This window comes from Rousettus aegyptiacus, unplaced genomic scaffold (assembly GCF_014176215.1).
Source record: "Rousettus aegyptiacus isolate mRouAeg1 unplaced genomic scaffold, mRouAeg1.p scaffold_m13_p_5, whole genome shotgun sequence".
In the NCBI taxonomy this organism is placed as follows: domain Eukaryota; kingdom Metazoa; phylum Chordata; class Mammalia; order Chiroptera; family Pteropodidae; genus Rousettus; species Rousettus aegyptiacus.
In genome coordinates this window covers 99,193,843-99,217,981 of record NW_023416308.1, presented here as the reverse complement: position 1 = coordinate 99,217,981, position 24,139 = coordinate 99,193,843, and the positions used below count along the sequence as shown (strand labels likewise).

Genomic DNA, 24,139 nt, shown 5'->3' with positions numbered 1-24,139 from the left:
TTGTGTCACAGAGCTCCATTCAGTCTTGTGACAAAGAGTTAACTATAAGGACATGTTTAGTTTTAAATTTTTAAACCATTTCATAACTGAGATGATTTTAGGACCGATATCCACTCGGTTTCTCTTTCTCCCTTTCTTTCTCTTTCTCTCTCTTCCCCCAACCCCAGTGTCTCTCTTCTTTCAGCTTCAACTTTTCAAATAGCATACATGTGATTGGATAGTTTAATTCATGTGTGAGTCTTATCTATTGCGTAAACTGATTCCAGTGCTCATCCCTGACAAAAGCATTTAAATTCTTATTAGGCACGAGGAAGCAGTATAAACTCTATGCCATATCAATTAGTACAGGGCTCACATTTTTTAAAAATGAAAAAAATAGCCCCCTTCAGAAATCAAAATTATACATACCCAATGTTTATTACAATGGGAAAAATATATGCGTATGATTGAACATAAAAGGAACTATGTAAAATAAAAACTTTTTCAAAGTGGTGGGATTATAATTGCTTTTCTTTTTCTCTCCCTTTTCACCAATATTGTTCTAGTGCTTTGACTAATTTAAGAAAATTTTAAAATATTTAGAACAATGACTATAATTTAACAATGTCCAGATTTTTTAAAACTGATCATTTTCAACTCAATCAGTAGTCATATTAAATTTAAGAAATGTATTAAAAAATGTGTTTAATTCACATTCGAATTCAAGATGAGTCAGTGGTCATTCCAGGTAGTTCCATCATGTGGAACATGGACAATTCATTACTTTGAACTATTTTATATACTTTAAAAACTAAATCACAGATATATTGGTGTCCTGTTCACATAAGATTTCAAAATATTTGCCCATCCTTTTAAATAGCTGTAGTCGTGTGCCTATTAACTTTTTTGTAAAATAGGTCAAAATATAAAAAACAGACTGAAATATTTGGAAAATATAGCTGTGCAGGTGAGGAGGTCACACATACTTAACGTATTTATAGCAAGTGGGCACACCATATCGAGCATTACATACACTCAGCCTCTTATGCCCAATTTTAACTTTCATGAGTTTAAAATCAGAAATAACTACAGAAACCTCCAAAGAATTTCTAAAAACTCAGTCAGTTTGTTTACAGAGCTTTTGCTTTATCACCAGTGATGATTAATTTATTTTTTCACATTCCAAAGGACCAATACTAGCATTTATCGTCCGCAGATACATTTCTAAGTGCTTAGAATAATGGATCAGGTGAAATATATATTTATCAGAGTGACTAATTATGATCGCTCGGCAATTTAATAATTGCCATTTATGTTTCTAATAAAAGGGTAATGTAAGCAACAAAAAAGTTAGTTCTTTAATCATATAGTAAATATACTTAGACTGTACTCTAAAATTCTGACGAATATTTCTAGTGATTTGCAATAAGGAAGTGATGTTCTTAGTCAAGTTTTTTTTATCAAGTGGAAATTGTATTTGTCTGCCACCTGGGGGATTCATGGGAACATTGCAAGTGGCAAAATTCATAGTAATGTTACAATGTACTTGTTAATAGTATTATATTTGTCTTTTGAGTGATGTTGGCTGATGTATATATTATAACCATATATATCATATATATAAAATTGTGGCCAATGAGGTGGTGACAAATCAAGAAATGTGTATTCTGGATGTCAAGTAACAAAAATATTTCCAGAAGAAGGGAATGATCAACTTTATCACTGCTGGTAGATCAAATAAGATGAAGAGGACTGGAGGACCGACCATTGCATTTGACAACTGAAAGGTCATAGGCAACCAGAAAAAGAGCTGCTTCTGGATGTTTTATGGTTTTGATTGTTATGAGCATATCTTTTCATTTATGAAATTTTTCTAATTTATTATTGCTAGAGCAGAGGGAACTAAAACTTTTTATAAATGGATTTTTTATTTGGTCACATTACCGGATTTTACTATTATTTCTAATAGTTTGTCAATTGGTTTACTTGTATTATTCTAGGTAGAAAATCATATTGTTTTAAAAAATCATGTTTTTGAAACCACTGACAGATTTGTCTTACTTCCCAATATTTGTACTTCATTGGGCTTTAGCTGAGACCTCCAGTGCAGTGTAGTAGTTGAAGTGAAAGTGGCCATTACTGTAATTTAAACTGATTTGCTGTGGATTTCTGGGAAATAATTTTTTAGCAGGGAATTTTCCTTTTATTCCTAGTTATCTTCCTTTTCTTAAATCATAAATATGTGTAGAATTTTATCAAATACTTTAAATAAATATCAGATGATAAATTTTCTTTAATTGCTAATATGACAATGTATTTAATAGATATCCTAATGTTAATTCATCCTTATGGATAAATCTAACTATCCTGTATTTTATAGCTTGGTGTTGTTTTTGATTTGTTGATTTTGGTTTTGGGCTCTTCCAATTTTGTTCATTAGTACAACTGGCCTGAGAATTAATTACAAAATGCCAACCTTGTACAATTTTGGTATAGAATGATTTTCAGCTCTAAAATGATGTTAGAATTTAATGGAAGAAATGAACTAAATAAATTCTAAAAATGTTAAATAACAATTATAATACAGGACAAATTCCCAAGCTCTAGTGATGATTTACACATTTCAAGTGACAGCTAAAACAAAATCTTGATTGTTTTTTAATTTTTATTTTTCAATTAGAGTTGACATTCAATATTATTTTCTATTAGTTTCAGGTGTATAGTATAGTGGTTAGACATTTATATAACTTACAAAGTGATTCCCCCAAAAAGTCTAGTACCCACCTGGCACTACATGGTTATTACAATATTATTGACTATATTCCCTATGCTGTACTTGACATCCTTGTGACTATTTTGTAATTACTACTTTGTACTACTTAATCCTTCACCTTTTTCACCCAGCTCCCTAACCCTCCTCCCATCTGCAATCACCAGTTAGTTCTCTGTATCTATGAGTCTGTTTTTGTTTGTTTCTTAGATTCCACATATAAGTGAAATCATATATTTCTCTTTCCCTGTCTGACTTATTTCACTTAGCACAATACCCTCTAGGTCCATCCATATTGTTGCAAATGGTTAAGATTTTTTTTTTTTTATGGCTGAGCAATATTCTATTATATATATTACAACTTCTTTATCCAATAGTCTATTGATGAGACTTAGGTTGCTTCCACATCGTCTATTGTACATAGAGCTGCAGTGAACATAGGGGTGTTTTGGTTTTCTTTGGGTAAATACCCAGAAGTGGAATTGCTGGGTCATAAGGTAGTTCTATTTTTAATTTTTTGAGGAACCTCCAAATTGTTTCTCATAGTGGTTGTACCAATTTGTAATCCCACCAACTGTGCATGTTGGTTCCCTTTCCTCCACATCCTTGCCGATGCTTGATTTTTCGATTACTGGTAAGAGCCATTCTGATAAGTGTGAGGTGATATCTCAATTGTGGTTTTAATTAGCATGTCTCTGATGATTAGTGTTGAGCATTTTTTCATATGTCTATTGGCCATCTGTATGTCATCTTCCTTGCAGAAATGTCTATTCATGTCTTCAGCCCATTTTTTAATTGGATTGTTTGGGTTTTTTGGTGTTGCATTATATGAAGTCTTTATAAATTTTGGATATTAACCCCTTATCAGATGTATCATTGACAAATGGCTTCTCCCATTTAGTAGATTGTCTTTTCATTTTGTTGATGGTAAATTTTTGATTGCTTTTTAATTCACTCAAAAGTACCCACTGGATTCAACCCACTTGGAAAGTGAATTATTAACATAGCTAATATCCATAAGAACCTGCACTGTGTTTGGCTTGATGATAAGGTACATAGCCGCTAAGACGACCCTTAATGACCGACACTTCCTTAATGAATCAAATGTGGCATAAGTTATAGGATGTCACTTCTGATATTAGGTTATAAAAAGACAGTGGTTTCTGTTGTGCATTCTCTCTCTCTCTCTCTCTCTCTCTCTCTCTCTCTCTCTTTTGGACTGCTATATCATCAGGCAGCCCTGTGGCAAGGTTCACGTGAAAAGAAACTGAAAGAGGACCCTGGTCAAGAGTCAGCAAAAAAAACAAGGCCCTCGATCTAACAGTCTTAAGTACAGAAGCCCACATGAGTGAGTTTGAAAGCAAATCTTGTTCTAGTCAGGTTTTCAGATGAGGCCTCAGACCCACAGACAGTTTAGGGGTCACCTCATGTAAGAACTTAAGGGAGATGCATGCAGCTAAGCTAGGCCCAGACTGCTGGACTTTCAAATTATTTTGCAAAACAACAAACTATATAAATACATACATATAAAGCAAACATGCCAAAATGTTAGTTACTAGATCAAGATAGTGGTTATATGGGTAGGTATTCATATTATTCTTTGAACTTTTATTTTTTTAAAGTTTTTCATTAAAAATATTGAGAAAAAAATGGCATTTAAGTCAAACTTCAACGAATGGAATGTGAATCCTATTCTTAAAGAATATTGTTCTTACATTAGTTCATCATAGACAAACTCAGAAAACAGAAAAATGTGACACAATCTAGATGTACATAACCTGTACATTCTATATAATGTACTTTTTATATTCTGATTTTTCACTTAATATTATGGATGTCTGTCAGTATATATTTGTACCTTAGCATCAGTTTACTGGCCGCATGACATACCATTGTAGAGATGCCTTGTGATATATTTAACTAGTACTCTGTTGTTGCAATAAACATCTGTTGATATACATCTTTTTACTCATGTGTCTGATTACTTGGAAGGGTAAGATTCAGGCTGTGCAAAGGGCAGAAGTGGAAATATGAGCAGAGGTAGGAGATTGAAAATAGGGGTATATAGGAAAAGTTCAACAGTTTACTTTGGGGTATAGGCCACTAAAGGCGTGGAAGGTGAAAGGAGACATCTTATGATAATCTGTGAATGGAAATGAGTTTGAGAAGACTTGCTCTCACTTAACCTTGGGCTATGTCAGGTACTGTTTGGAACACTTTAACTTACTGTATGAGAAAGTTGTGTGACTTTCTAAAACTACAGGAACTATTGTCATTCCTATCTAAAGGCAAGGGAACTGTGGCACAGGAAGTTAAATTGCCCAAGATTACCCATCTAGTGGAACATGAAGCCAGGATTCAAATGAATGCAGCCTGGCTCCAGACTGACCGCTATTAACTTCACTTTGCAGATGTGGAGCCTAAAACCTGGGTCTTACTGATTTCGAAGCCTTAGACACTATAGTAAATGGTCACAGTATAACTTAATATTCTTTCCCTCATCCCAAAAAGCGTAAAATGCATTAACTTAGACGACAGAAAACCTCGAAAGATTCCATATTTCCAAAATATACGAGGCATTTAACACTTAACATTGCTCCCTAAGACAGTCAGTACGCCTGAACTTAACTAACTGGCAGTCAGGCTTCAACAGAGAAGAACCAGGATCCACACCTCGATAATGAAATTCCAAAAGGCCCGCGAGCCTCCAAGACAAAAGTTTTCCGCCTCCCAGCCGGTTGCTGCCAGTTTAGCAACAGCTTTCCAGCCCAGGGCCGTGACGTCATCACAGGGACTGGCCCGTCCCTCTAGAATCTCTCTGCTTCTGCGCGGCCGAGTAACCGGCGAGTAGCGCTCTTAGCTCCACCCACTGCCCCGGAAGTTAATACAGAAGCCACACCTCTCTCCTCGGCCGGCAGGGGCGCAGCCATTTTAATTCATATCTGAGTGGGCGGCGGCGTTTCTTGTTGGCTGTCTGGCTCCGCTGGGCAGGGGTTAACTTTGTTGGTTTGGGGGTGGTTTTTAGTTTAATTTTTCTTTTCTAGCTTCGCATCGCGGGCCAGTTCGCACGTTCTAGTCATCTGAGGCCATGTCAGGAGACGGAGCCACAGAGCAGGTGAGGAAGGAGAGTGGTGGGGCCTCGTGGCGACCTCTTTTCTCCACGTCTCTGTTCGTCTTAGTACTCCAGCCATGTTCGCTTGAGGGAGAGATCAGGGGTTTAATAAACCCAGAGAACCGGGTACAAAAAAGTGGTGGGAATGGGGAGCAATATCTGAGCTTTAAAATTCTTTTTGGCTTCTCTGTTTTACGCGTTAATATGAACAAATACTTGATTTAGACAATAGCTGGGGAGCTGTTTCGTTCAGTTTAGGTTCATGGGACTACTCTGGTTGAATGCCTTCGTTTGATACCATTATGATGTTTGGGTGGTTAGGAATTGATTATTTTAACGTGTACTCGCTGTTTACCCAAAATTCGACAATACTCTTTTCGCCCCTTCACCTATATGTACAGTACTCAAATAGGTTACTAGCTTCAGAAATAATTTGAGGTTAAACTAATCTGGGGAAATAGACTTGCCAAAGCGAACGAAAAAACAGTCTGGGAGTAGGGCATGGTTATACTGAGTGAGATTTAGGAATTTTGTGGTTTCTCCTGCTTCCTTGTTTTCCCTCTCCTACATTTCATCATCGTTTTCCAGCAAGACAAGTATTGCAGAATCCGGTAAATCGGAAATGAGAAGTCCGTTTTGGCCACTGTAGATAAAAGCATCTGTTTTCATACCGAATATAAGTGACGTTTAAATATTTCGAAATTCACATTTTAGGTAAATAATTTGGGGTGTTTTTTTTTTTTTTGCCCTTTATTTAGAATTTTGTAGGATGATGTTTATCTTTTAGTTTGAAAGATGAAACTGATATTTTATGAAAGATGTTATTCAGTTTGTTTTTCTGGTATATTTAGGTAAATAGTTTTTTAAATGGAGGCTAGCTAGCCTACAGTCTCAATTTCCTGAAAATTTTCATTGCCATAGCAACGAAATACACTTAGGTTTTCGTTTTTTCAAGTCCCCAGCTTATAACCCAGAGGTTGACAGAGATGAAGCAAAATTGGAGCGTTCCTATTGAATAGTCTTGGTGACTGTAAATTTCATTTTGTCAGGCAATTTTGCCTAACTGAAGTTTGTATTTGCTTGTCGACTGATTGCAACCCTGAAATCTTTGCAGTGTTGGCATAGTATCTGATGCCCAAGACTGCAAGTCTTAAAATTATATAAGGTCAGTTTACACCTACCTACCCGTTTTCTGGACTCATATTTCGTCATGTGAAGGTCAAGGAGGAATAATGACTGAAATTTTATTGAAAATTCCCAGAACATTGTTAATTCTTAAATTTACCTAAAATTGTAAAGACACCGAAATTTTGCCATGACTTTGAATATTTCAGAACTCTGGTGTTTTAAATGGGAGAGATGTTGGTGAAATTTTACAGAAAGAAATTCTTACCCCAAATTTTATTGTGCAAAGTTTAGAACATAGAAATAAGTTAAAAGTGCAATGAACACCCATTGTACAATTCTTCAATAAGAATCAATGATTGTTAAACGATTTGCTGTACTTGCTTTATTTCCATACATATTTAGTCGAAAGTAAGTCAACACATATTTCAGCCCCACGTATTTCAGCATGCTCATTATTCAGCATCATCTCCACATAATTCAGCAGTAATGCCCTTATATAACCATCATATCATTTTCCCACCTAAGAAAATTAATTTCTAAAATCCATTCTATGTTCAGATTTGCCCAGTTGTCCCAAGAATGTTATTCATAGGTTTTTTTTAAAAATCAGAATCTAATCTAGGTTCACATTGCATCATTTGGCTATGTCTCTTGAATAGTCCCCTGTTTATTTCTCCCCTAGGATATTGTCTTTTTGAAGAATCCAGACAGCTTTAGAACTTCTCATTTTTCTAGATTTGATTTTTGTGTGTGCAAGTGTCATTTAACTTGTCCCTTCATCTTCTATATTTCCTGAAAACTAAACTCAGCTTTGATAATATTTAGGTTAAATATTTTTGGGTAGAATGCTTTATAACACTACATCAGAAGATACTTCATACTAGGTTGTCCTGCTAATTAGTGATGTTTGAAGTTTGATCACTTGGTTGGGGTGATGACTGCTGTATCCCTTATTATGAAGGATTATTTTCCCCTTTGCATTTAGTAATCTGTGGATTGATACTGTGTTCCTCAATAACCTTTTACCTAGTTATTAATTGGTAATCTTTGAATAAATCAGTTATTACATTGTAGGTGGCAAATGGTGGTTTTTTAAAACTTCTGTTAGTCTGTCTCTACTTGCTGGCTCATTTTTCTGTAAAGAAAAACTTCCTTTTTTTTCTTTGTCCTTTTCAAAGGTCGAGTATCACTGGATTCATGGGAAGACATTTTTTTTTGACATTTGATTACCAGCAGTCATCCTTATATAGTTTTTAACTTTTAATGACACATTTCAAACATGCAAAAAAAAGAATAGTCTAATGTTCCTATCATAGAGCTTCAATCCATGGCAAATCTTCTTTTCTCTATACTTTCACTTGCTCTTCTCACCTATTATTTAAAGCAAATCCCAGGTATTGTATTATTCAGCTTTAAACAAAATGGCAATTTAAAAATACCTTAAAGAGTGACATAATTAAAAATATGAATCAGTTAGTTTGCTTTATGTATGAGTCAGTGAAAATTTAGAGCAAAAGAAGAGTGCCTAAAATGACCTCAGATAATAGACAAGAAAGAGAGATTAAACAAAAGTGAAAAATCAAGAAAAAAAATCAAAGTTACTCAGATTTGCTTTGGAAAGATGCCAAGGGATGGATGGAATAGACAAAATCCTGCAACATGGAATGTGGATTTCTTTAAGCTTTTAGCATTGAAGCTCAAAAAAAATTTTTTTTAATAAATCCAATATCTTAGATTGTTACTCAAAAATACGGATGGTCATTTTTTTCTTGGTCCCGAATATCTGGATTTGTGTTCTTTGAAAGAGGAAAACAGTTGTAGGCAATCAAAATCACTAATAAGGTTTATTGTAAATTTTTTTTACTCCTGTGAGTAAGTTCCACTTTGCATTTACAGGATATTTAAATTATTTTGCAGTGTTTGGGGGTATTCTCATGAAGCTTCATGTTTATAGTTTTTTCCAGTTTAATGGTGACCGCGTACACATAGATCTCCCCAATCTACCCCACAATGAAAAAACATCTGGTTCCTATGTGGAATCATGGCTATATTTTTATCTTGTAGGTATTTTTTTAGCTGCTAGATTCAAATTTTAATCCATTCTTCCTTAGGTCTATTTTACCTTGTGCACTACTCTACAGCATTTAGTAGGCTATTGTTTATAGTTCCTCTGCTGAGGATGAGCTTGGGTTGAAGAGCCTGCCTTATTTATTCATGGTTGCATCTTTAAAAAATACTGTTTTGATACTTAAAGGCATTCAGTAAATGAATGGATGAATTTTGCACCAAGGTTATATGTGATATGTTACGAAGTCTCAGAGAATGTAATCTTTTGGGAAAACAGGTGCATAAATAATACAATATAAAATATTTAGGGCATAAAAGTGTATGGCTTCTTAAGTTTTGTGGGATAAAAGGAGGGAGAAAAATGTGCTGGGCCAGATCAATTCATATGAACCTTTAAGTCCTTTCTAAAATATTTACACTCTTGTCTTTTAGAAATAAGACTTCACTTTTTAAACAACATATAGCCTATCCTAAAATTAGGAAGGCCCAAAATATAAACAAATTTCCATCCTCACTTTGGAAAAATTTCATGACTTGAAGAAGCACAAATAAATTGCCAATAGTCCTTAAACAAAGACAGGGCGGGGTGGGGCGGGGGATTCAGGGCCATAAATCAGTTTGTACTTTTGGTGAAAAGTAAGTTTGAGAAGAATCGAAAATACGAAAACTATGTTTTCTTATGTACTTGTTAATGAAGAAAGATGAAACACCAGCTATTGAAATCTGAAGCCTGATTTATTTTGTTGGGTAATTATGAGTGCTTACTAGCAGTTAAGAGAGAAAACAACAGCACCAGTTTTAAAGCCAAAATGGATGTTGGAGGATGCTTTCCTTGGGCCCAATTGTTTCTGTTTTTAACAAAATCTTTCAATAATAGCTTTTCCTCCTCTCCCCCCCCTACTATTTTTAAGTGGCAGGCAAATTTGATTTGATCTTTATTTCTAATATTTATTGAGAAAACTGGGTGGAGTATAAAATATTTGGCAATGATTGTTCCTAAGAGAGATTGGTCTGATTACTGATCTGTTGGTTTTCCTTAGAGGTACATCAGAAAGGTACTGTGTTTGGAGAGATTGTATTCTTTCAGTATTAGGATTACAAGAGTTTTTCAGGGGATACAGGAGTTGCCTTTCTGGATAGACCTAGAACAGCAAGCTCTGTATTCAGATGTTTGTACCTATTAAGTGGATAATTGCCATTTGAGTCTTGGTTTTGCTGAATAGTCGGTAATAAATGATGTGAGAAATGATCTTAAAAGGAATTTGAGTTGGGCAATGTTAAAACTATTTTTGGATTAATGGATACTTTAATAAGTACTAAGTGTTGAGAAAACCAGAAGGACAAAACTATGTACTAATTGACATTTCACTTAGTTTATCTAGGGAATTAATATATTGGCTATTCTTGGTCTAAAGAGGCCACATTTTTCAAATTCTAAAAGGTTTTCTATTTATGATTTGTAGCTATTTGTTTCCTAGGGGATGTATAAGCAAATTTAATAAGCAAATATAATAAGTATAATTATTTGGGCCAATAACCTTTAGCCTCCCCCCCCCCCCTCCAGTTTTTTGGGTTGTTTGCATGCTTAGTAGATTTTTAGTCTTTGGAAGGATTCAGGAGATTGTATAAAGGGCATGTATTCAGGCTCATACACAAAAAATCATATTACAGAGTTCTGCAATTCCTTTCTCAATTTATTGTTGGCATACAGTCCTAATGTCACCTGTCACATAAAGTACTTTATTATCTAGGCATATGAATTGGCTCAGTTACAACAATACGTGCAGATAGTCTTGCATAGTGCTATCCCAGTCTTTTAATTTTGAGAGGTTAGCTATCAAGAGAGACTTAAGACTTCAGATACATAGTATAAGTAGTATATGCACTTTTCTTAATGCTTTAGAAAAAAAATTGGATTGATTTAGGTCTGATGCCACTTTATTTTTAAGGAAACACAGCATTTGAAAAGATATATTTATAGAACCAGGTAGGTTAGTGCTTCTCAAAATGGAGTCTATGGTTCATTGCATCATAATCCCGTAGGTGCTTTATAAAAGTATAAGTGTTTACACCCCAATTTCAGATGTTCTGTAACAGCCTCTGAGGCGGAGAATTTTCTTTGAAATCAATACCACTGACGATTTTATGTAAATTGAAGTTTGAAAACCACTTACACAGGGGTTGAAGGTACTTGGACCTTAAAAGTCATTTTCGAATACATTCTTAATAAAATAAATGGAGAAAAGAACTGCAGATTATTTGATGATGATTTGGCTTTTGATAGTAGTTTACTGATTTTCTCTTGCCTACTATATTTAGTTATTACCCTTAATAATGGAAAATACTCATAAAACCAGGTTTGAGACTGATCTCTGTTAAGTTTGGTCAAGATCAAGAGCTTATATGGGGTTCAGTCCTTAAACTGACCATCTCCCTCTCCCCCATACTTTTGACATTTATTGCTCAGATTAAACTTTCATTGATCTGTATTTTAGGTTAATTTTAGTACGACCTCTAGCATAACACCTTCCCCATTTACCACAAAAATAGCTTGTTAGAGAACTACCCTTTTTCTGTCCCAAGTTGTACTTTCCAAGTGGGAATGGGAATGTCACTTCTCCATTTCCCTCTGCCCAGTTAACTACTCCCAATTATAAGTTACGCTGCCATATAGAAAGTGTTGTGTGGTTTCAATAAAGCTTATTAACTCATAGTTTTTCCAGAGGCTACATGACATAACCACAATTATATAAAAAGACTTAAAAATGCTTCTCTCTTTTCCCACTACATATACTTCATCCAGAATAATATATTGCCATAAACTGCAAGTGGAAGCAATGTCTTCATTTCAGCCTGACAATAAATTACAAGAAATGTAAAACAGTACTACTGTTTTCACTGATGTTTTGTTTTGGAAAATATTTTTAAATAAAATGAGTTTGTTTTAAGAGGATTTAAACTTTTTTAGTTTTAATATAATAATATTGATAGAAATAACCCACATTAAAAAAAAAAAACAACTCTTTGGTTCCTCAGTATTTAAGTGTGCAAAGTGATTCTTTACTTTGAGAGTTTGAGGGTTATGGAAATAACTACATGGTGCCCATGAAGTCGCTGTCCTGAGTTCAGTCTCTCGGAGTTAGCTTGATATAACAAACAAAATATTGATTTAAGCATGGAAAGTGAAAAGACAATCAAATGGGATAAAATTTTTATAAATCATATCTAATAAAGGACCTCTCTCTATAATGTTTAAAGGACTCTTGCAATTCACTGATAAAGATAACCCAAGTAAAATCGAGCGAGAATTCTGAATAGTCATACATACAAGTCGTCAGTGAGAACATGGGAAAATGCTGAACTTTATTAGCAATCAGGGAAATGTGGATCAAAACCATGAGATGCCATTTCACAAGCACTAAGACGGTCATAATCATCAAAATGACAATAACAAGTGTTGGTGAAGAGGTGGAGAAATTGGAACCCTCATAACACTGCTGATGGGAATATAAACTGGTTCAGTCATTTTGGAAAACAGTCTGGCAGTTCTTCAAAATGTTAAAACAATTACCGTAGGACTTAGCAATTTCACTTTTTGGTATATATGTAAGAAAAAAGAAAACTCAAAATGAACACACCCAAAAACTGAAACAATTCAAATTCCATCAGCTGATGAATTAATAAAACGTAGGCTAGCCATACAATGGAATATTATTTGGCAATAGAAAGTACTGATAAGTGATAAAATATAACCTTGAAAACATGAAACCAAAAACATAAGAATACGTGTCATGATACCGTTTACGTGAAATACCTGCACATCTGTGGAGACCGAAAATAGATTGGTGGTTGCCTGGGGGCTAGGTGGCAGTCCCCAACCTTTTGGTACCAAGGACCAGTGCTCCTATGAGAATCTAATGCCTGAGGATCTGAGGTGGAGCTGAGGGTGATGCTAGCTAGCACTGGGGAGCATCTGCACACACAGGTAAAACTTCCCTCGCTGGCCAGCCACTCACCTCCTGCAGTGCGACCTGGTTCCTTACAGGCCACAGGCCAGTACCTGTCTGCAGTCTATGCTTTGGGCACCCCTGGGATAGGGGACTGGGAATTGGGAATGGCTGTTATGGGTACAGTTTTCTCTTTAGGGTGATAAATTTTTTTTTAATTTTGATATTCAGAGTGGTTAGACATTTCTGAATATTAGTAAAAATACATTGAATTTTATACTTTAAATGGATGAATTGCATAGTATAATTATGTCTCAGTAAAGCCATACTTTAAAAATAAAGATAAAACATGTTATGGATTTACCAGACCTCCAAGATTTTAGTCAGTTGTACATGTGTTGTTACAGAGAAAATATAGTAGTTTTTAAGCAATAGGCTACTACTAAAAAAGCAGTTCATAGAACAGATGCTGGAGAATTCTTCAGTAGTTTTTTCTCCTTATGCAAAAAAAGTACATCATTAAATCACCATTTTTTTCCTGATTTTGTACCCATTCAAAATTGTATATGTTGCTGTGTATCTCTGTATAGTTCATGTAGTTGTACTATTTTTCTGGTTTTTAAAATTGGCACGAATCAAAGATGTTCCCAAAGTTCTGCTAATATCATTGGTACTGTGCATGCCTTGGAAACTTGTCCAGCTTTTGTTCTCATTTGATTTGGGGGCCCATCCTATTCACTAATAACATCTAGAGAATGATAATGGGATTATAGTTTATTTCAAAGGCAAAAGCTGAATTTTGATAGTTTCTTATAGTAATAACTTTTGGGACATGTGATCATGGGATAGCAGGTTTTTTTGCTATAGTAAGCAGAGTTCTGACTTCATTCCATTATAAATGGGCACTAGAAATGTGCCCAAAGTTTTCTTAGAGTGACCTATTCCTCGATCCCTCAACAGATTCAGGAAATAATAATACAACTCAATTCCTCATGGAGGCATTGTCTCCTGATAGATACTAGAAAACTTCAGTTTTCCTTTGCCTATATCAATATGGTAACCAGGCTAGAAAAGAAAAATGTTGTGCTGTTGGCTATCCAATTGGTTCATAGCCATGACAATGAATGACTTTTTATTGTGGAAATTAAATGTGTCCACAACGACCAGAGTACTCTTGGTCATTTTGGTTAGCTTCTATGGTTAATTGATTGAGAACTATCTATATGTTTGTTTTATGAACATTTAACGACGTCCTTGGCCAGTGGAAAATATTTAGGGGTGTGACAGATTCTGAAAAGAGCTGAGCCATGCATGCATGGTACTGTCAGATTCTAACTGGAATTTGGGTTGTTTAATGTAATTTAATTATAGTTATTATGAAATGGGGTTACTAGTTACTTAACAAGGAATGATGATTAATGCTTGACAGTGTAGATGCTCAACAAATTTTTTTTTATATCTAATCGCCAACATCCTTTGCATGGTTCTTAGATCCATGGTAACCCCTTTCTTCAGGTGTCTGTGGACAGAATTTTAGGGGTTCCATAAACTTGAATGGGGAAGATCCTTTCCTTTTATTATGAGTATAGGTAAACCAAACTACTAGTCTTAGCAACAACCGTTGAGTGGGACATACATATTCAAAATATTGTTGCACATATCTCTAGACTCACCACTGGATCATGTTATATAAAACTGTTAAAAATATTTTAATAATCATATTTCAGTAAAATTGGTTTCCTTTAAAAACCCTCATAGTTTGTGTATGTAAGAACATTATTCTAAGAAAGGGCCCATAGGTTTCACTAGACCACAGGAAGGTTCTGTGGCACAAAAGAAGGTTAGGGACCCCTGGAAAGCCATGGTTTTCAACTGAGGCTGCAAGTTGCAACCACCTGGAGAGTTTTTGTTTTTAAGTGATCTTCCAAGCCTGTTCTTAAGAATTCTTATTTAATTGATGGAAAGTGGGGCTTGAGCATCTTTTTAAATCCCCTTTATCCCAGTTGATTCTAATATGCTGCCTGGGTTAAGAATCACTAAAGTAATGGCTTTATTTTGGTAAGGAGACATTTATACTTCTTGCTGCAATTATGTTGGTCAAAAATTAGATGCTATCTTGTCAGGTTTTTTTGTTTTTGTTTTTTAACAAATTATGGTATACATTAATTTGGTAGGTTAATTTTCAGCAAGTGGTTGTTGAGAGCTTTGGTCTCCCATCGGGCTACTTTGAAACGCTAATTAACTTTGACTAAAGCAATTCAAGTATAGATTAACTGTTTTTTAGTTCCTGATTTAAACTTCTTGTATCAGATTTACTTCTTGTTTTATCATTAACATTTGTAGTTGGTATCTTATGAATTAAGATCTAGTTTATTTGAAAATATTTTTAAGGTTTATTTTTTTGAGAAGTATCCCTTCGAAAGTAGTTATTTTGTTGTATTCCAGATGCCCCTTCAACAATGTCTAGCACATAACTAGGCACTGAGCAAATATTTCTCAGTGAATAGTAAAAATTCAAACAGCAGAAGAGTATGTAGTGTAACATAAGTGTATGTAGCATGTGTCCCCCAAGCACCCCCTTTTTTAACCTAATATTATAGAGGTTGTTCTATGTTGCTGCCTTGCCTTTTTTTTTTTTTTAAATACTAACTACAAGTTTCATAATATATGTAACCAGTTCTTTTGTACATGATTATTTAAATTACTTCCAGTCTTATGCAACAACAAAACAGTCTAGTAGCTGACTATTCTTCAATATACATCTTTGTGCACATGTGCCTAGGATATGTTGCCGGAGTGGGATTCGGGGTCAGATATTCATATTTAGTTTTGATCAGTATTACTGCTTGCCCCTGCCAACAGTGAGAAAATGTTTCTACACACCCTTACCAGTGCAATGCGAATTATAAAACAGGTTGATCTCAGTCATGTTTTACGTTTACGTTTCTTTTGAATGTTTAAACTTCATTGTTACTTTTTCTAGGAACTATTTGAGTACTTTGCCTTTTTTTTTTCTTCCTTTTTTTGTTGCTGGTCTTCTATTGACTGGACTTTGTTAATAAATTTAGTACTTTACCATATTTGTTGGGGATATTTTTAAGTTTGTTTTTTGACTATGATTATATTTTCTAATTCACAAATTTAAACTTCATGAATGAAGCTCACTCTCTTCAAAGGCCTTCTGATGAGCCTTTCCCATGCAAAGATAATATGTTTCAATATGTTTTCCTCTAGTTCTTGTTGTTTTTTGTTTTGTTTTGTTTTGTTTTTTAATGGGCAAATAGGAATTCAGCTTTATTTTGATAAAGTTGACTTTGCAGTTAGTCTAACACAATACTTTGAATAATCCACCATTCTAACTTGAAATGCAATCTTTATTATTTGCTGATTTTTTCCATGTATTCTCTTTATGAACCAACCCGATTCAGTGATTGGTTCATCACCATTACCAAACTGTTCTGTTATTTTATGTTTTAATATGTGGGTGGGGCCAATAGTCCTCCTTTATTAAACTTTTCCAGTTTTAGTTTCTTGAGGAATCTACTTATAAAGCTCTTGCATATTAGTAAAACACAATTTTGATGCAAAATTACATTAGTCTTTTAAAACATGTTTTCTTTCTAAATAAATTATATGTATCAGTGGTAGAAACTAATTTATTTTAAAGAAAAGATTCTATTTCTCCTAGGTAATTTTTTTTTTTCTAAGCAGATGACTTAAACAAATTTCCTAACTTGAATTTGGACAGAATTGTTCTGAAATATTAATTGCCACTTAAAAAAAAAGGAGAAGTAAAAAGATGTTAGGAACAGTGGTTCTCTCTCTCCTTGAATGTGATTAATGTGTATTGCCATATTATAGATTCCCAGGAGTCCTGCAAAAAGGCAAAGTAAAACTTTGAGTAAATTAACATTTATCTGACTTACTTGCATATCACTTTCTTTTTATGTTACACCGTAGTAGTCTGTATAGCAATTTGAGAAGTAATACTAGTATTTATGCCTCAGATGCTAGCTAACCATTAAGATTATATTCATATAATAAAAATAAAACTACCTTATTAAATAGGTTGGAATATATCAAAAGATAGGAAGGGGGAAAAATCACCTGTATTTCCATCATCTGTCATCCACATGACCACTAAACATTTTAGTACAATCTTTTTAACCTCTTTTATTTCAGATTTCTTTTATAGTTTTCATTATGGTATATATGCAATTTGTGAATCCTGTTTTTAAAGCTTTTTTATAAAATGTTTATGTTATTCTGTACTTTTTCTTTGTGGCTTGGGATAAATGCACTATAGCAGTGTTTCTCAAAGTTGGTCCAGGGACCCTGGAGGTTCCTACGACTTTCAGAGGATCTCTGAGTTCAAACTGTTTTATCATAAATTTAAGATATTGTTTGCCTTTGTCACTCTTAATCTCTCGTGAGTGTACAGTGGAATTTTTACAGGATGTGATATCACAACAGATCAAATACAAAAGTAGAAAATCTTAACTACATTTTTTTAAAGTCAGACATTTAAACAAATACTCATGTATGAAACAAGGGTATTCACATTGAATCTTTAATAGTTATTTTTCATTAAGATGTTATTTATGTTAATATGTAAATTTTACTTGAACACAAACGAATATTTAATGTTTTTGTCTATTTAATTTCTAATATGGTAAATTTGAAATAACTCACATAAACAAAAGCTCTTTGGCATGCTCAGTAAGTTTTCGAAATCTAAAAAGGGTCCTGAGACCACAAAGTTTGAGAAATGCTGTTCTGTAGTATTTAATATAAAATATGAGTTTATTTAAATTTTAAAATGTCTTTTAAAAGTATGTAATCGTTTTTATGCAGTTGACTTAAGATAACACATATAGATTACAGAAAATGCAGGCCTCTTTTATAAGAGGACATTTTTATGCTTTGTACTGTGATATTGTATCCAGGCAATGATATATAGTGCTTTGAATTAAATTAAGCCTGAGATTTTTAAAACAATAACTTCAGTTCATTGTTTTTTCTTCCCAGGCAGCTGAGTATGTCCCAGAGAAGGTGAAGAAAGCCGAAAAGAAATTAGAAGAGAATCCATATGACCTTGACGCTTGGAGCATTCTCATTCGAGAGGCACAGGTTTAGTGATATAGGATTACATTTCCTTCTCTATGGGTCCAATCACACTACTTGGTTCTGCAGTAAATATTTTCATAATCCTAACATTGTAAATGCTGTTTATTGGTTTTCAATTTTAGAATCAACCTATAGACAAAGCACGGAAGACTTATGAACGCCTTGTTGCCCAGTTCCCCAGTTCTGGCAGATTCTGGAAACTGTACATTGAAGCAGAGGTTAATATTTTATTTTACTTTTCTTATATAGCATCTGATGGGAATTGTAGCATACACTATAGTGGTAGAAAACAAGTTAGGAACCTAGATAGCACAACTAGGACAAGGAGGATTTAAATGTTTCTTGCCTTTATTTTGTAAAATAGGTATAAAGGAGTAATTAAAATGAAATTTTGAAATTTGGGTCTTTACAAGCTGATGATTGTTGCATTTTGGAGTTGCAACAACATTAAAACAGTTTCAATGGTATTGGAGTGCTTTAGCCTTTTATTTACTTGTCATGTGTCAATTTATTGCCTCCTGTGTCATTTATTTAGAACTCATTTTTCTTTTTATTCCTACTTACAAACTAATGTGAACTACTGGTTATAAGAAAATACAGAAATGTTAATTTAGTTTCATAGGTGTTTTGAATGTCTCTGGTGAAATGAAACATTTAGATGGAAAATTTATTTCAGATTTTAATTTTGTGAAAATACATGGTTTGTCAATAAATGTAAGCACTTCAATAATTTAAAGAAATTTTTTTCTGTAGGATAAAGTTTACATTATACAGGAATAAGCTAATGTGACTCAAACCTATATAATCATAATTTACCCCATGATACTATTTTTTTATTGCTTTCTAACTGTCTTGATATATGAAGTCAGGCTTTTTAAAGAGAAAGGGCCTCATTTGATTAGAAGGGAAATGTTCATTTTTGAAGACTGGAAGTAGAAATCAAGATGATAATAAAGCGTTAATATATCAATAACAGTTGGCACCAAGTAATCATTTCTCAGGTTATAAAGTAATGGAGTGAAAGAGGTGAGATGGGAATAATTGGTATCCACATTAAGTTGAAAATGATATCCATTTCTTTTAATAACTTATTTTACTTATGAAGTATTTTTATTTTGAATATTAATTTTGTAATATAAATTCTCAACATATTCAAGTACACTGCAGCCTCGTCATAACATTTTCCACAATAGCTGAAATTTGATAATATGTGGGTCTTTTTTGGACCTATTCAAAGGGCTTTAGTCATCAGCAATACTGAACAGACTTCAACACAACACAGTGTTACCTGTGATGTGTCCCTCAGTGGACTCGATCAACAGCAGTTTTAAATTGAGGCTACAGTGTACTCATTGTATTTGTGCTATAACTTATATTGTATTTGGGAGGGGGGAATTACTGGACAATAGCAGGAACATTGTGTGTTAAAGTTTTTGTGTGTGGTTGTATATGTGGCATGTGTGTTTGTGTGTATGTATGAGAGAGATTGTACCTTATGTGAAGTCTGGTTGTGGTTTTGGCCCAAGACCATATCCTTAAAGTTTCATCAGTTTTCCTTTGGGACCATTTCTTTCCTCAATATATTTAATCATCAGAGTAGACTGGCACAGAATTCACCAGGTAAGTGAATAGGTCTGTCTGAAGTATGCTGAAGCCACAGTGCTGCTTTGTAATACTCATTAAAGCAAGGAACCTGGATTCCCTGTACTTGGTCTGCATTCCAGTTTGACTTTACAAACACATTAACTTATATGCAAACTCATCAGAAATGAACGTAATTGGTATGTAACAGTTTTTGTATAATGAAATAATACTTTTGAGTTTTAGAAATTTCTTTCAGTTTCTCAAATATCTAGGCATTATTTATGCATTTTTATTACAGCATAAGTTAAACTGAACTTGGCAGTTAGGTACTCCATTCTATAAGTATTAATTCAATCAGTCTGTTTCTCCCATTTCCTAACTGAAAGTATGAACTGCATTCTAAAGACCAGATGTTATTCCAAAGGGCTGAAAGTTGTCTCAATATCCAGCTCATTTCATAATATTTCATAGCTGCTAGCAGTTGTCTGATTTATATAGTTGGTAATGTCTGCAGTTATTTTAAACACATACATACACAAGTGTGAATGTAAGTATAAAACATCTTTTGAGAAAAAGTGGTAAAGAACATATGTGTTAATTTTGTAAAATTAATGGTTTAGAGTTTAAGATGTTAAATTGAATGCTGACTTCAGAATTGTATATCCTGATCTGTGTTTTTCTCTTTCCTGATTTGCTCTTCATTTTTTAAATTTTCACATTTTGTATTTTGGTTAGCCTGAGAGAGACTAAAATTTTCTTTGGCTATGTCACCCAATGTGGCCTTTAGTATTTCTGGAGAAGATACATAACCTATTTATAGTACATTAAAATCTAAAGTAATGATAAAAATGTCTTTACATTAAAGGTAGTTCTCACAGTGTTTAGATAACATCCTGTATGCATTCTCAAGAAAATAAAGTTTTGTTGATACATTTGTTGTAACAAAGTACTTCATGGTGGGAAAATTGTAATGTTACATTTATTTACGTTCAGTTAAATTAACTTGGATGAGTCCAAATACATTTAGTTCTTTTCTAACAAAATAGGTACATCTTTAATAACAAGAGATAATTTGCTTTCCAAAAGAAATTTCTTATGAATCCTATTTAAGATCAAAGTGGCAATAAAGGGTTTTTTTTGTTTGTTTTTTTTTTTTGCTTTTAAATATGAGACATCAATTGCATGTTATAGCATAGTTTTTAGTAAAGAAGTTAATGACACTAGTCTGATGTTTCTAATATTTCCCAGTATTTCAGCATTTCTCATGTCAGTGAATATTTAGCAGTAGCTAGCTACTTTTATAAAATTTGGGCTTTAAAATGTCCTTAATTTCATTATCCACTTCTATTTTTTTGTAAAGCATAGAAATTATTGGATAAAACGTTTTGTTTTATAAAAGGACATTTAGGATCAATATCTCTATTTAGAATATTATGATGTAATTTCAAAATTAGTTCAAATTAGTGTTGCATGTATTATGTAGTCATGTGCTGCATAATGACATTTCAGTCAACAACGGACCAAATATGTAATGGTAGTATACCATATAGCTTACCTGTGAAGAAGGCTATACTATCTAGGCTTGTGTAAGTGCACTCTATGTTGTTCACACAATGATAAAATCACCTAAAGATGCATTTCTCAGAATGTATCCCTGTCGTTAGGCAACACATGACTGTATAGGCAATCACATTTTGCCTCAGGTATGTGAAATGTATTGTTTCACTCTTGAATTCCAAAACTGCTTCTTTACATGATTTAACAATATCATAAGAGGAAATAATTGTATGATTACTCTTAAAGTTACAGTTCTCAAACATAGAATCTAAATATAATTGTTATGATATAAAAATTCTTTTGCTACTGTTTAGTTTTAAAGTAAACATTACAGCAGTCCCCATCCTTTTTGGCACCAGGGACCTGTGCTCCTTTGAGAATCTAATGCCTGATGATCTGAGGTGGAGCTGAGGCGGTGATGCTAGCACTGGGGGGCGGCTGCAGATACAGATGAAGCTTTGCTCGCCCACTGCTCACCTCCTGCCATGTGGCCCGGTTCCTAACAGGCTATGGAGCGGTACCGATCTCCAGCCTGGAGATTGGGGACCCCTGTTTAATACATCTATAGCCATTTAGTGATTATATGGATGTCTTAAATCTGCAGCATAGTTTATTTTTTAGTTAAGTGGACTGTTTAATCAGCCTCAATGCTCTTTAAAGAACCACTGTATAGAGTGGTCAGAAGGGTCACTAAATATCACAAAATTGAGAAACTTAAGTTTTTCTCCTCTGGTTTCTTCAGCTTTTCATTTAGCTAGGCAGTCAATGTGACAGCATCTAAGTTATGTTATCTTATTGTTAGAAGTAATTTGTTTTGAATTGGGGCCACATTTCATACAAAAGGATGATGTTATTGGTAGCTGAAGGAGAAATGAAGACGGTAATACTGTTGGTAATAGCAATGATGTATCTTGCTGTCTGTGAAAGCTGTAACTTTAATAAAAGTATATAGAGATTGCTTCCTTTTTATTTTAAAAAATTAAAAAACATGAATACTTACAAATAATGGATTATAAAGTATACATTTCAGTTTTCAAAATAAGCTTTCTCCTTGGGAATATTGACTTTTAAAAATACCTTTCTTCTTGGAAAATGAAAGTGAACTCAGGATGGAACATGAGTGACCTAAATTGACATAAACTTCTCCACTGTCTCTACTGTTTTAATGCCTCTAAGTAGCAGTCTAAACTACTGTATTATAATAATGTTTTGTATATATTGAGCAATGTGCTTTTTAAATGCAGGTAAAATTATTCGTTATATAGATTATATTTTCTATACTTCACTTGCAATCTTTTTTTAAAAAAAAATCTGTATTCTTATAGATCTGCTCTTTTCCTGTTTGTAATAAATGTTGGTCTATGTCTGTGTGATTATTCAGAATGTATTCTAAGATGCAATTTGCTGCTTTTTAATCTGTAGTTCCTTAAATGCATGTATAATGTAGTATAGGGGTGTAAAACAAAACAGGAATTATTTGCAAACACAGAACTGAGTAATCAAATACCTGAAAGTGCTTTGAATAATTACATGCTATTTTAAAAACAAAGGAAATATTTTCACATTTTTACTATTGTAAGTAAACTCCTATGTTAGGTTTTATTGAATTGTCTTATCCATCTTTCCTTCTATTGTAGCAGAGATATTTAGGTGTTGTCATTTCTAACATGGTCTATCCATTTTTTTCCTTGGGGGCCTTTTCTTTTCGCCCAAGACACTGTATAATAAAAGGACGTAGTTGATTTGCAAAAGGACATAGTTTATTTAGATAACAATTTCTTTTTTAAAAATCTTGCTTTCTATATGTCTTATTAATAATTTATTTTATGTGAAATGTAGGTGTTTTTAAGCAAAACTTTGTATTTCTTAACCTGATTGCCTTTATATTTTTCAACTTTCGATAGCAAAATTATAATCTTTGCAGTCACTGATAAAAATGGGGAAAAAAGGCTTTTTTCCTCATCAAAGACTTAAAATTTTAAGCCAGTTTCTTTATATTCTATTTCCGTATGCGCAATAAGTTATGGTATATTCTAAAAATATGGGAAAGGCATCTCGAAACAGATTTTAATAAAAAGTACAATCTAAAGTTTGTTGTGAAACATAAAAGGCTATTTGATCATGCAATTCAAAGTATCTCATTGTGTAGTGTTTTAGCCTGAATTTCTCGGTCATTTACGTAATAACGTAACACTTAATATATAATACTTAATAGTTTTTAAAAATCAGACATCATCAAGATTTTAGGGATTATATAATTTTGGTATATGACCTCCTTTATCCCAGGAGGTTTGTATTTATTATAAGCTCCAACATGGCATCCATGAATAAACAAAAACACACTAACCCATTCATAATATTACAGCATTAGAAACCTCCATTTTGAAAAGTAGCTAATCCTATCACAGAAAAAAAAAATCCTTTTATGGTGCGTTGCATTTTTGGTTCTAATTTGAACATAAGGGAACCAGGTGGCAATTAATTGACTTTCTTTTAAAAAACAAAAAAGACCTCTTAAAGTCAAAGGCTCTTCTATTTTCTAATGGGTTCATTGTGGGTTTTTTGGTTTTTTTTGTGTGCTTGTAATTTATAAACAACTGTTCCTTTTGAATGAATGGTTCAAGGCACTTCCAAGAAATGATGTCTAAAAAACTAGTTATGTCTATTAAAAGCTGTACTTCTGAATGTGTGCAAGAATGCACTTACATGCTTATAAATAATTTACTTTTTAAACTTTTTATTACTAAACAGTTTTGCTCTTTGGAGCACAAAACATGGTCAGTATAATGGTGTAATAAATTGAAGTTTATAAATTTTTTTCCCCACATATTCAGTCCACAGAAATTTCAACAAAATTGTGAATGTTTG

The 24,139-nt window shown here is 33.5% G+C and overlaps 1 protein-coding gene across 1 annotated transcript in view; it reads left to right on the top strand.

Moving 5' to 3' along the window:
• The first annotated feature begins 5,668 nt into the window (after positions 1–5,668).
• Positions 5,669–24,139, top strand: part of CSTF3 (cleavage stimulation factor subunit 3) — a 62,176-nt gene continuing 43,705 nt past the window's right edge. The window contains exons 1-3 of the mRNA XM_016147097.2: positions 5,669–5,864; positions 18,032–18,133; positions 18,253–18,348. Of these exons, the coding sequence (XP_016002583.1) occupies positions 5,838–5,864; positions 18,032–18,133; positions 18,253–18,348 (225 nt within the window). The 5' untranslated portion in view covers positions 5,669–5,837. The remainder of the gene's footprint in view (positions 5,865–18,031; positions 18,134–18,252; positions 18,349–24,139) is intronic.